This window comes from Physcomitrium patens, chromosome 2 (assembly GCF_059467195.1).
Source record: "Physcomitrium patens ecotype Gransden chromosome 2, ASM5946719v1, whole genome shotgun sequence".
Classification (NCBI taxonomy): Eukaryota; Viridiplantae; Streptophyta; class Bryopsida; order Funariales; family Funariaceae; genus Physcomitrium; species Physcomitrium patens.
In genome coordinates, this window is record NC_143411.1 from 13553497 (window position 1) to 13568614 (window position 15118).

The following is a 15118-nucleotide window of genomic DNA, read 5'->3' on the forward strand; positions in this document are numbered from 1 at the left end:
CAAACTTAATTTTTTATCCTTATGATCAATTAATAGTAAAAACTTAGTTAATTATTTTTACTATATTTATATAGTAAATTTTATTTATTATTTTAATTTAATATCGGTAACTATTCCTTAGAAGGTGTTAATTTGAATTGAACTATAAACATCCATATTTAAATTAACTCAAAAATTTCACAATTGGGAGTCCCTCCATTCTATCCCCTGAACTTGTTGTATGGCATCAATTTAATGAGGGGTGAATTTGGAGCTCACATGCATACAAAAGACTTGTGAGCTATATGAGACTTGGTCAAAATCTTTTTTGAACATTTTTTTGATGTTCTTTATCATATTTTTTGTATAAAATTAAATATATGATTTTGTCAATATATGATTTTTTCTTTATGCCAGTGTAAATTATTTTTTCTCAAGCACTATGGTATATCTTTGAAATGTCAATCTTTTCTTCAGAGAAGATTAGGTTGTACCTTGTGCACCAAATGTACTACAACAAGGTGTTGTGGAGGACATCCTTCGCTATGACTAGTATATGGAGGATATGTAGATTCTATTGATTTGACTGCCAAAAGAGACAATTATATAAATCCTCTCTCCATGAAGAGAATGGAAGTAAGTCTAAGGTATTCTAGGTGGTTGGATAGCAATGTCACGCTTTGTGAGAAAATTTGCAATTCCAAAGGTAGTTGACAGATATTGTTGTTATATATCAACTTCATTGTTGCACATTAATTTTTAGTAGGCAATCCACATGATTTAAGAAGCCACAAAAATATTAAAAATTATATTGGCTTATATTTATTCTATATAAATTAAATTGAATCAATTTTTTATTTTGATATGAGGCCAAGGATATCTTGTTTGGAATGAAGGCAAGTGACTTCGAGCTTGTCAAGAAGAATAATATTGTTTCTATGTTACAAGGAATGATTGAAGAATTTTGTAGCACTTCCATTTAGTTGGATCATATGCAAGTGAACACACATTATTCATGCATCATATATGACCATTGTATGAGATGTCCAAATTTATATGGATGGTGCAAAGGTCTTTGATTGATGTAAATACTTGTATCTTATGTAGGTCGAGGCTAGTGATATCTATGTTAGGTTTAGCATTTTGGCATGTATAAAAGTAAATCAAAATGGGTGCAAATACAACATCTTTATAAAAGCTACAAGTTTGTAATAGGAATTTGATTCCTTGAACTAGTCATAATATTGCTACTTAGTCCAAAGATTTAAAAGCTAGGTATTAGTTCATATTCTAGTAGCCAAGTATAGAATCTAAAAAGTTCTTTTGGTATTGATCTATGTTTTGGAGGCTTACAATTTGTTTGAGCTTGGCTATAGATTTTTAATCCTTCTATTGGTCATATTAGAGGTCTTTAAATTAAATAATGTCTTTACTCATTTGTATACTCTTAAATGAGTAAAGAACATCTCTTAGCATATTTTGGTGGGAATCAAGTATCTCTTTGTTCCAAAAAAGACATTGACAAGCTATAGAGTCAATATAGAAAAATTGTTGGAATTCTAGTCTATATCGGATTTTAGTCCATACCTGCTAAATTGCCAACCATAAGTCAAATCTGAGTCCTCTAACTTCTCTAGCATAAAAGATGAAGTTTATGTGAGAAGAGCCATTTATTTTTTCATTTTGGATAAAGCAAGGTGATGCAGTGCTTTATGAGTATCTACCATAGAATATTTTTAGGATGCATTCTTCTTATAAAAAGATTAGCAAGAAGGGCCTATTTTTGAAGGTATTTGTAATTTTATAGAGTGATAAAAGATATTCTATTTTTTCTATTGAATATATTTTTAGACCATAAACATATCCAATCTAGTTAGATTCACTTTGAATTTTTTGTCGTCTATTATTAATATGAGATGAAATTTAAAAATCATATATATATTTTTTTATACTAACGGCATTACTTTAAAATAAAAATTACTCATAATTAAAAATATAAATAAATATATAAATATAATATTCAAATTAAAAAATATATTTTTTAATTAAGTTATTAAGTTTATTTTTTACTAAATATTCTCTAAAAATATAATAAATTATGAAGTAAAAATAATATTTAGAATATTCTTTTAATTTCACACAAAGAATAAAAATTATATAAAAGATTTTCTAAAATATCTTCTTTTTGTATTAAAAATTAATTTAAAAAGTCTAAAAAAATTAAAATTAATTGAAATTATTTAACAAATAAAATAAAAAATACTAATTAAATATAAATAATTTATTTTGAAAAAAAATCTATAAAAAGATGGTATTGTAAAAATATCACATCAAGATTTGTATTAAAACTATCAAAAGTGTTTTTCACAAATATATTTATATTTGATTTTATACGATTTTTTTATATTTTTATATAATTTATTATTATGTAGAAATTCTATAATAATTACTAAGACTATTAATCTTATCTTATTTGAAGATATTAATAATATGATTATTACTTTTGTTCTTTGAAATAAAAAACATGTTTTCTTGGCAACTAATAAGGATAGATGATGTTTTATTTTTAACTAAACTTTTAAATATCAATTATTATATTTTAAAAATACTAATAAAATTTATTTTTTTCAAAAATAATATTTAATTTTAAATTAATTTTAAGATTGTTATAACTTAAATAATTTCTAAGTAGACACCATTTTTCAATGCATAATCACCTCTCATGTCATGTACTCCTATATACATACAAAAAAATAATTATATATATATATATATATATATATATGAAAATATTAAAGTGATCCATCTATTTACTAAAAAGATATAACTTATTATAATCATGATTAGAAAAATGGATCATCTGCAGAAATTATCATTACAATCATAACTTTTATTCCAACTCTCTTCTTTTGGAGTCTCTGCTTCCTCTGTTTTTAATTCTCATCTCTACCTTCTCCCCTCTCCCTTTTCCATTTCATTTCTAATTTCTTCAGAGCTACACACATGAGTTGTTGGAGGTTAAGATAATATATAAAGATTGCTTATTGAGATTGCCTAAAGATCATTATTATCTTTGCCACATTTTGCATCTTTAATCCAATCATATAAACACAAGTTTGATTAAGTCAATCTTCAACAGCTCATATTTATAGTTTTGAAGGAGTTAAGAACAAGGAAAAAAATAGGGTCAAGATGAGAGCTAGAAATGAAGGAAGGAAGAGGTGAAAATAAGAGAGGTTAGAATGAAGGTGTCAAGGACATGAATCTTGAAGAAAGAAAACCTCAATACAATCTTATGTCACTCAAAAAGATTACAAAATCACTCAAAGATGTTATAGTATTAAACTAGAATGGCTATTGCCAAAGACAAGGAGAGTAGAAAGTCTTGAAAACAAGACTAAAGTCTAGAAAGGCATTGACAAGAATGAAAAAGGCTTCACTCTTGCCTCTATATATATTCTTAACTAAAAGCTACATGGTGGTATCCTATAGGACCTCCAAAACGTATTGATTGTGCAAGATATGTATCTTCTTGCAAGGTAAGTTTTCTATGTAAACGCCACATAGTTAGCTTGTTTCGCAAGCTATCAACAAGTAGTTAACTTGTTGATTAAGTTTCTAACCTACCAATCAACTAGAAATACATATAAAGTCAAAGCAACATCTATAAAGATTTAAAGAAGCTTCTTTAGAAAACATTATGAAATAAATTTATTTTTATCTAATTCTATTTAATCATATGATAAATATTAGAATAAATATGTATGTTCATGACAAAGGGTCATGATTGTAATAATAGTTTCTAGAGATGATTCATTTTTCTAATGATGGTTACAATAGGGGAGGTCTATTTAGTAAATAGATAGATGACTTTAACATTATCTTATATGTCTATATATATATATATATATATATATATATATTAAAAAATTAGAGTATATAATTGAAATCAATAAGTATTTAAATTTTTGAATATTTAAGAAATTCTTAAGTTATAGTAATAATTACAATAATTTGTGATGTATTAAAAAATCTATTTAAAAATAATTATAATCTTAGAAGAATTTCAATATAATAATAAGATGTTTAAAAAAGATAATTTGGTGTACATTTAAAGAAGTATTTTGTAAATATAATCAATAATCATTAAAAATTCATAATTAAGCTAATGAAAAAATTGAATTATTTAAGATATTTTTAATAAATACTCTTCTATCAAATAGTTGTAGTATTATTGTATAGCTAATTCTTGAAAATCTCAAATAACCAAAAAATAAATTAAAAGATTAATACTCACATTTCTTAGCAAGAATGTATTTTGTAAATAAATTATTTTTATCATCTAATAAATATTCTATCTAATACAAGAAAATTTGTTATCCATTATTTTTTACATAGTATGTTTTAATTTTTGCATTTTTTACTTAATTGGTTAGACATTATAGTACAGCTTTACAAAACAATCTAATGTACATTATAGTACAGCTCTTCATAACATCTATAACATCCACATACACTCTTCTAATTCACTTAACTTAACATGCTTATATGCTCTAATATTTTAAGATTCTCATATTTTTGACTTTTTCAACAAAATAAATAAAAAATAGACATAATAACATAATATATTATAATATATAAAAAAATAGTACCTATTTAATAAATAAAATTTCAATATTATCGTGGTTGATTCTTTAAATTTTCATGATGTTGAATTAGAATCAAGAAATGATAGCTTAAATGAAAAACTAAATTTCTAACACAACTTATAAATTAATTTGTAAAGCAATTTCTTCACAATTCTAAAATCTTAATTAGTATTTTTATTTACTATTACATATATAGATAATTTTAAATAGTGATATTAAAAAAACCAATCTCAAAATAGATACTATAATTTATCTAAAATTGACTTAAAGAAAACTTTACTCAATTCAGAATATTTGGAATATAAAATGTAATACCACTTGAAATTACTTACATGAAATGTATGAGTAAATATACATCATAAAAAATCTACATAATATGGATATTTAAAATAATATTATGAAGTCATCATTTTGTCTAGAACAAACATTATTTCTTCTACATTCTAGGAGTTTCCATAGATTTTTGCCTGTATATTTATGGCCTGTTTAATACAAATACGAAGTCTACAAAAACTTTAAGCAATTGTCATCTAATAATATAAAATGTACTAATAAACATTTAAATGGATGCTATTAGCAAACCATGTAAAAATGCACACACGCACTTAAACAATGTATGAGATCCCTGAATTTGAACAAATCATATTCAAGTATCAAATCACACAAAAAGCAATGAACGTGTGCACAAAACTAAAACCTCAGAATGATTTGGGGTAAATTCAGACACACATTCCGTAACAAACCTTGGATCAGAACCAGATCCATGGCTCTTGTGGGTGATTGCAATAATTGTACTTGCCTGATCGTCACGTCTGAGTTCACTCCCGTGATTGTGGTTCAGTTATAATTGTGAGTGAGGATTTCAAAACATGCAGTGATTGCATAAATGAGCCTCTCAAATGATCATGGACTGACAGTTTTGGAAGCTGCCTGCAAACACACACACTCTGTCCCAAGGCTATGGAATACGTACAATCCTCTCAACACTCACATCGTCAGAGCTTACCCACGAGCTTTTCTGCAGTGGTGGCCAACTTTCACCAACCTCCCACCGGTTTCATGGCAGTATGTCACATTCCCCTCGACAGCAAGAGTATTACATGCGTGACTGACCAACTTGGGTGGTAGCTAACACCGAAGTGCCCAAGGATGACACTAAATCAGGTCGTCAGCTCACTTCCCTCGAGCAGTAACCGTACATTCCTGGTGAGATGAAAATCACAACAATGGCAGCTTTGGTATCACACCAGCATATAGAACGGGAAAAGAAAAGAAGAAGAAGAAGAAAAAAAAAAGCAGTGTACGAACTGGAAAACCTGGTCTGATGTGAAAAAAGCGACTAATCCTACAATTCCATAGGTTGAAAGGGACAACAAAGACACAAAGCTCAGTTGGATGGAAATGCAAGCACCCTCCAACTCGGCCCAGAGGACACTCCAGCTAAATGAAGCTCTGTCAACGTAAATTCCTTCTAGATCTATCTCTCTGCAGCTAAGGAAACTGATACGAACTGTAATCTAGGATTCGGAAGGTGCCCATGTGTAGGAGCATCGAAGATGTATCCTATGGTCATAGCGAAGTAACTCCACGCAGGCTTGGCGCTTCAGCTTGTATCCGTAACATCATTGCAGCTATGGTACTGTTCATGGTAAACACGCCTCCATTACTTGATTGCGATTCATGAATCTTCGTCAGAATTGTTTCCCCCTCCTTTTGTTGCATGCCTCAAAACCATTTTCTCAACGTAGTCTTTCTGGATCCTCGCCCTGACGGCATCAGCATCGGTCTCACCGGGCTCGCCGAGAACAGGCCCAACTTGACTAAGCACCAGCGCCACATCTGCATAAATCGCAATTTTAGGGTCAGGTGTCAGTGATTTATTCTGTTTCTTTGTTAAGATTACGAAGAAAGATTATGCTTGTTGGAAAAGGCAACCGCGCTAGAAGCATTACCTTCAGGAGTGCATTTTGGACCTCCAAATCTTCGCAGGCCCACCAAGTTGGCCATGACATTGGTGCTATTATAAACTAACAAGGTGGGAAGAAGGTTGTCTGGGTAATTCTTAATGCAATCCGTAGAAACGATCTTCACGAACTTCGTATTGGTATACTTCGCCGCCAGTTGATTTAAGCACTGCCCCAGCAACTCACATTCTGCTAACCTGTCAGAGCAGTAGGTCACCTAATTCTTAACCAAACCGCATTTCATTCAATGCACAATGTAAAACAACTTGACTAAAAAAATGACTTCAAATTTCTGTCGACATCTTCCTATCACAAAGGTTTATGACTGGTGGGATGAGGAGCAATGAACATACGATCACTACTAAGAAGTTAGAGACTAACCCGTCTTTGAAAAGATGGACAACGACCCACACATCAGCAGGTGCTTGAGAGACCTCCCTAACGTAATCGGAGCCTGAAATTCGCTGCACGGACCCAAATCGCGGTTTACTTGCCACTTCCCTCATTTCTGCCAACCGCTGCTTTCTGCGGGCAGGATATAATTATCAGGTGTCAAGTCTGAGCATCGTACTACTAATGTCATGCTCGTCATAATTAAACAAGCAATTCTTCGTTTCAGAACCGACATCCAGGATTTCTAGGCGACAGAAAAAAATACAATGTAACAAGAAGGATAGGAAAAGGAGATTTATCTCTCCGATGGCAAGATCATCAATCTACTGAACAAGGTACGAATTCGAATTCTTAGTTCAATCTGATTCTCAGGTATTCCGAGACGAGACAGTTTGAAAAACAATTAAATCTAAACTTGTGGGATTCCACGCAATACTTATTTTCCATGGCAGATTTGGGCATGGATCTGAGGAACTAGAGAGTGTAACCGGAGTGAAAATAAGAGGAAGGATTTGGAATCCGACCCTGGCAAAGATGATATTTCGAAAATGAGCACGGAGCACTTCAAAATTTCACGACAATACCGAGACAAAATACTGCATAAATGAACAAAACACTGGCAAAACCATACCGATACTGCTCGAGGAACCGATCATCTTCTAACAGAGAATCGTCTTCCAAATCCTCAAGCTCATCAATGGACTTCCCATCCAGCCATGCTGCATCCTTGGGAGCGTTTTCCAGATCGGAATCCGGGACCCAGCCCGGGGTTGGCTTGGGCTTGGGCTTCTCGGGCAAGTTCCCGAGCTTTCGCTGAATATCATCCCACTGCGTGCTGGTGCCCTCCGCATCCTTGTACACAAAATTATCACCCATTGTGACCAGATCCTACTCTCAAAGCTACTTACACAATCGAAAACTTCCTTTCTCTCCAAATAGCGACACTCTAAACACCCAAAACCTCTCTTCGGCGCACTTCAACAAGCTCGAAAGGAAAACCAAGAGTCTACAACCTAACAACAAATCAGAGCTTGAACAACTCAATCTCGATGCATTCGCGCTTGGGCCACACTCTGTACTGCATTCACTCGAAGAATCCCCGAAACTCCATCAAAAATCCAGCTGCAACTTCGAGCCGATGATTTGCACAAATTCTGATTAACGCTGCCCCTAAAACTTCCGCAAATCGGCGACCCACAAATCCACTGAGAAAACAAAACCTATTCTGTGCCGTGGCCAAATGCGAAATAAAGTTCATTCGTAGGTCGCCACTTCGTCATCACAAAATCATCCAAAACAGCACTAGTCGCGACATCATCTCCTGTATTCCTTATCACTACAAATAGATTATGCCTACTAAGTACATATTATAAAATACAATCTCTTATATAAATTAGTTCAAGGATTAACCAACGGCATAAATCGAAGGAGACCATCTGTGATTGGCTGCAAATTTCATTTTTTTTATTAAAACTGAAATAAAAGTAAAGAAATAATTCAACTTTTGATCAATCAAAGATCAAAATTTGCATTTTGTTATAGATTGTCAAGAGTAGTACTGCAAGATCACTAGGCGTGGAACATCGGTTTCTACTAGTATTTTATAAAGAAATTACAAAATCAATCCACCATTTTATTAAATTTACCCACCCTCCTTCCAATCCCACCCATTTTACTAAATCAACTCAATCCCTTGGTTTTATAAATGAAATTGCTAGATCAATCAAGAATTGTAGAAAAGTTTATTGTGGTATTGGGACTTGAAAAATTGAACGTATAAGACAAGTACAAGAATTATGTTTACATATTCTACATCTATGCAAAGATCCTTGTGTATGTCTTCTACAATTTCAAATTACAATGGATCTCATTGTGTAGATGTCTCCACCCATGCAACACTTTGTTGCAATTGGTTATGGGATTAAAAGGGGTGCGGAGGGGTGGATTGATTTAGCAATTCTCTTTTTTAATGTTGAATATATATATATATATATATATATATATATATATGGCTATGTCATGTCATGTGGCTATGTGCAATTTTATAAGTTTTCACAAATACATGACTCCACCTCAAAGAATACTCTAAAGGGGTATTCTCTTGCACAAATAACTTGAAGCAGTGATAATGAGTAATTAAACAAACATAAAATGGTGAAGATAATTAAATATTTAGAAGAGTATAAGTTTGATGATTTTACAAAGTGAAGCAAGTAGAGTTTCTTTTATTAGCAAGACAATTAAATTTTAAAATCACAAAAAGAAAGAAAGAAAAAAAAGAAGAAAAAAGTGTTACTTTATATATGTATAAGAAAGAAAAATATATATATTCTAAAATTTTGAAAGATTCCAAAAGAGCATCATGAGATCATTTACAAAAATATGTATGTATTGTTAAAAACAACGTCAGTATTTTAAGCAATAAAGTATCTATTTCTGTAGATGATATAATAAAAATGAGTGTGTATGAAATAGCTGCTGTTATATTCCTATCTATTACTATGAATGTCCCACTTTAAAAAATTAACAATAAGCACTTCTGTCAACCTACACGTGCTATTATTCAGATAAATAAATAAATGATAAATCAGCAAACAATGGTGCTCAGTCGATTGTTTTGTGTCTAAGAATTGTAATCATGGGACATGGCACATATGGTCTTTTGCAGTAGAAATATACAAACTAAAAAACAATACAGATAGATAGATGGATGGATGAAACAATATATTGATATTATTCTAGTACTTAAATCATGAATTTTTTGTTTAAAAAATAGTATTATCAAAATACATTGTTTTTACCACATTTTAACATCTTTTAACAGGTATTATTTATTTAATTTTTCCATACTGGAAATCATGTCTTTGTTCTGGAACATTTTAAGAGTTACGAAGTATTCAATATATAAAATATATTCGAAAAACTTATGTTTAAGTTATCAAAGGCCAAAATAATTTAGACTTCAATTTAAGAAAAAAATTAATCTAATATCACGTTTTTTTGGGAAAAAAAAAATTAATATTTTTAGGGATGTACTATAAGCAAAAAATATCCTCATTTTTTTTTACAAGCATATTAATATTTTCAATGTATTTTTTTATAGTTATCACACAATTATTGTTATAGTTATATACATACATATATGTATAGTGAGCTTCTAGTAGAACAAACCAATAAATCTAAACCAAGTATTTTTATTATTTTTTACTAATATTAGAGAAAGAATATTTTGATTTTACAGTCAATGGAGTGACTACATTGTGATCTATACCAAATTCAAGAAAAAAAATCATCTACAATCATAGGTAAATTTAGGTTCAATAAAGTCATGTAATCTTAACAAATTGGTAGTCTTCTTTAAGTTCATTATATATTATCTTTTATTCAAAGTGTTGTTATCATTCAAAAACCCTACACTTAGATGTAGGATAAAACTCACATACATAAACACATATTTTATTACTTCCAATACACTCAAATCCCAAATGGGTTTCCAATCTGATATTCTAAAAAGAAAAATGTTCTCATCTTTAAAACTAGATATTCACCAAAGCCAAAGTTTTATAATATATTTTTTACATACTTTACAATTCTTTTGGCAATGATCCACTTAAGAATGCTACCAAATATCATTCATATTCTTGTTTTTCATACCATTCAATGTTTCATTAATAGTTTTAATTTTGAGATCTTCAATCAAGAATATGTATTGTTTTGTATATTATAAATTTGGCCATGGATAAATTTATTTCTTACCTCAACTAAATTATGCTTATCATTACAAGCCAAATATAAATATGGTATAATAAGTAAGGTAGGCGCACAGTAGCAAGCTCCAATCATTAGAGATTGGCAACAAAGTTGGAACCCACTACAATGCAATTGGGCATGACGTACTATGCTTGATAGGACTCTATGAATCACACAAGGCATAGTGCTACCAGATCCAAATTTATCAAAATTCTTCAAATATAATTACAACTTAAAGATTGATATAATATAATTGCCAACATTACATTTAACATCTCTTAGAACATATAGTAAACTAGATTCTATGAATTTTTAGTTAAAATAGAATAGTTTTGAATAATTAGTGGAATTAGAGTGCAAAATAGTAGTGACAATATAATTGACCATGAATTTGATGTAAGACTAAACAATCATAGTATAGACAATTTAGCAAACAAAGAAGATATCAATTCAACAAGATAGTTTTTATGTAATTATACACCATAGTACCAACCAAGCAAGAGAATGATGGAGAACTAGAAAATAAAATATATAAGAGCGCCACACAAATCTAAAGTTTGGCAAATACCACCAAACATGGAGCAAAAATTCTACATGCAAGTATGGAGCAAGATACATCACGAGATCAAATAATATCTAAACTAAGTCGTATGCTTGAAGAAAATACAAAAGTCAATCCAATGTCTTTGATACTTGATAACAACATTAAACTAAGAATCAATCCAACTCAAGACAAGTGGACTCACACAACCTTTGAACCCCAAGGTTAGAACACTATCATATACATCACAAAATCAGATTCTTTTTTTGATAGCAAGGAATTGGATTGAGATATCTTTTATTAACTTCATAAAAAAGTATAAAGAAGATACAAGAAAGCGGAAGGTCTTATCTAGACATATTTTTCACTAAGTTTCACATGGAAGGCAATTGAAAGAGAAGACATTATCATGCTCATATAATAAATATTACCACACTTCCTTAGATTCTTTCCAAATTGCTATGTTGAATCTATAATAACCTAAAAATTCCAAGAATATACCTTGATATAAACCCATCTAATAGATCTAATCTACCATATACTACTATTTTAGCTAATATCATTTGAATAACTTAACATTATTATTTTGAATAAACTCAAAATCAAATATCAACAAAAGATGGAACAACTTAGGAAATACATGGTACTAGACTTTGTCAGAGATGAAAATCCTAGAATAAAGAAACTATCTATATGGGCCAATACTTGGTTATATCATACCTTCAAGTACCTCATTATTTAGGATAATAACAATATAGAATTCTAGTTTACAAACTCGAAGGAAGTCAAATAAACTTTGGTACATTACAATTACAAGATAGATAACAAAGAAATATGTTATCATTTGTAGACACCATACTATGAATAAGATCCACTTGCTACACACAATCAATAGAAGATGGCACTTGGGATCTAAGTTTTGGGCCTCTTCCATATACTACAAACCAAGGATCTCTTTCAAGCCATACTTTCACAAAATTTTGAAATATTAATAGTAGATAATAGTGAACTATGCAAATCCAAGCTTTCTAGATTAAAAGTTTGAATCTTCACCTAAAATATATTAGAACTCCCAAAAACCATTAGAATTCTAAGATTAGATATAAAAGACAATAGTAAATATGACTACATCCTATCATATAGCGACTTTATAATATAATGCTATAGATGTTGCTTCTACAAGTATGACACCACAAACTACACCATACCTTGACGACTAATTGCTGTTAGGGACATAGTCCTTAGACCTTTCTAGAGACAAGTTTCTAGAACCTTCTAGAAAGAAGTCTCTAGAAACATCCAGAAGATTCCTTGAATATTCTCTTAGAATATTCCTTAAAGATTCTCTAAAGATTCTTTGAAGATTCCCTAAAGATTCTCTTAGAAGGCTCTAGAAGATTCTTAGAATATTCTAGTAGATTCTAGGAAGTTACTTGAGAAGCTTCCTAGCTCTTGGGTAGTTGCTCGAGAAGCTTCATAGTTCTTGGGAAGCTTCTTGATGCGCTTCCTTAGAACCATAGGCCAGTAGTATATATAGGAGTCGAGGCTGAAGAGTTATTCAGTCTCGACAACACATCTCTTGGAGTTCTAGCTCACCTTTCTGGTGTTGTTCTTGTACTCATCTGTTTAATCTAGTTCTGCCACTTCTTCTAGAACTTCTTGTTAGATTTCAAGTCTGTATTTTGTGTCCGTGACAGTTTGTCGAGACTACCTTGATCTTAATATTAGAGCTGAATCCTTCTTGTTTGAGAGCGGATTACCCCTCTTCTTGAAGGTATTCTAGCGCTTTAGGGGTTGCGGATTACCTTCCTCTAAACTGATATTTTCTCAATCACAATATCAGAGCTTAGTTCTTTGAGGCAGAGAGTGGACTACCCCTTTCCTTGGAGATACTTGAGCGTTCTAAGGGTTGCGGATTACCCTCTCTTGGACTGATATTAATTCCTTCTTTTTGTTTAGCATAGCTAGTAAAAAAGACTGTTAACATCGATTTCAGAGCTTTGCCTTCTTGATAGAGTGCGGATTACCCCTCTTCTCGAAAGCATTGAGGCATTTTTAGAGGTTGCGGATTATCCTCCTCTAAAACTGAAATCGTTTAGTGTTTTTTTTCTTTTCTCCGAGTAGGTTTTAGTGATAGGTAGTGCTACAATTTTCTCCAAGAGACTTAGCAATTTCTTCTTCTCTCAAAATTTTAATCCATCTATTCTCTAAATATGGAAGTAGACTAGGTCATAGACAGTGCATCTCCACAAGTAGACAATAGAGTGGCAACTCTTGCAGATCTTCAAGCTCTTATGAATAGTGTACGAAAGGAGATTACATTTCTTCGCAATCCAAGTAAAGAACCTCAAATTGATCTAGTGACCGAAGAAGCTAGACGCAAAATTCATAGCCTACAACAAGAGATTATTCGACTGAGAGAAGCAAGACATGTGTCACATACGACTCCTATGGATACTTCAAGGATTAATACGAAAGAACCAAAAGCGAGTATGCCAGACAAGTTTGACGGAACAAGAGCCAACTTTCGAGGTTTTGTGCAACAAGCACGGCTTTACCTACGCCTATATCCTTCTCGTTATCCGAATGGATTTACCCAGGTTGCTTTCATAGATACTCTTCTATCAGGAAATGCTCGCTCTTGGTTTGCTCCACTATTGGAGAAGGATTCTCCAATATTGTACGGCCTAGAGGCTTTCATAGAGAGACTTACTGTTGCGTTTGGAGATAGCGATCGAGAAAGAGTGGCTGAAAGAAAGATACAAAATCTGCGACAAGGATCACGTTCTGCTGCAATCTATGTTGCAGAATTTCAACAGCTTACATGTGATCTTGATTGGAATGATGAGGCGTTCATGACACGATTTTAATATGGACTGAGAGATGATGTCAAGAACTTATTGATCACCATGCCTAAGGCAGATACTTTAGAAGAACTTATATCTCAGGCAATTATTTGTGACAACCGCCTCTTTGAATTACGACAAGAAAGACGATCAGGCTGGAGAAATGATGGAGCATTTGCTACATTTTCAAAAGGTCCAGAGAATCACTCCATAGATCCTGAACCCATGCAAATTGATGCGGTACGTTTCAAACCCCTCACAGTTGAGAAAAGGAAGCGACGGTTTGAACAAAACTTGTGTTTATATTGCGGAGAAGCAGGCCATAAAGCTGTAGATTGTCAGAAGAAACAGAAGCCTCAAACAACAAGACTCAGGAGTACAAGCATGCAGGAAAACAAGGACGCCCAGCCACAATAGGGACCGTGCAGCTGGACATCTCAACATCCAAAATTAATCAAGGTCCCTTTCTCTCAACTCAACCTTCAGATTGTTTTATGGTACCTTTACATCTGGGTATTCAAGAACTACAAGTCGATGCTTTATTAGACTCGGGTGCATCCGCTTGCTTTATAGATGAAGAGTTTACCAAGCTTCACAATATTTCTCTTGTAAAGAAACTTAAGCATGTCCATGTAGAAGTCATAGACGGACGACCATTGTCTTCAGGCAATGTTATCCATGAAACTAAACCATTGAAGGTACGTCTTGAAAACCATGAGAGCAATATTGTGTTTAATGTTATCAAGACCCCTTCATGTCCTATCATTTTGGGACTATCTTGGCTTGATAGATATAATCCATTGATAGATTGGAAGTTGCGGAAAGTGACATTTCCAACAAACTCCTTGAAGGTGGAATCTGCCAAGACAATGTCTAGAAACAAATCCTTGTTTATAAGTGCAAGGGCTTTCATGAAGGAAGCCAAGCAAAATACACCTCTTGTCATCTTCGCAACTCCGACTCGAGAAGATGCAACTCCGACTTTGGTTATTCCAA

At 32.0% G+C, this 15118-nt stretch overlaps 1 protein-coding gene across 1 annotated transcript; it reads right to left on the bottom strand.

Moving 5' to 3' along the window:
- Nucleotides 1-5950: 5950 nt before the first annotated feature.
- On the bottom strand, nt 5951-8197 carry LOC112293930 (uncharacterized). The gene is made up of 4 exons (XM_024543935.3): nt 7617-8197; nt 6974-7117; nt 6581-6789; nt 5951-6467 (listed from the first exon to the last, which is right to left on the bottom strand). The coding sequence occupies exons 1-4, from the start codon at nt 7859-7861 to the stop codon at nt 6307-6309; spliced, it is 759 nt and encodes a 252-aa protein (XP_024399703.1). The 5' UTR covers nt 7862-8197; the 3' UTR covers nt 5951-6306.
- Nucleotides 8198-15118: the final 6921 nt, after the last annotated feature.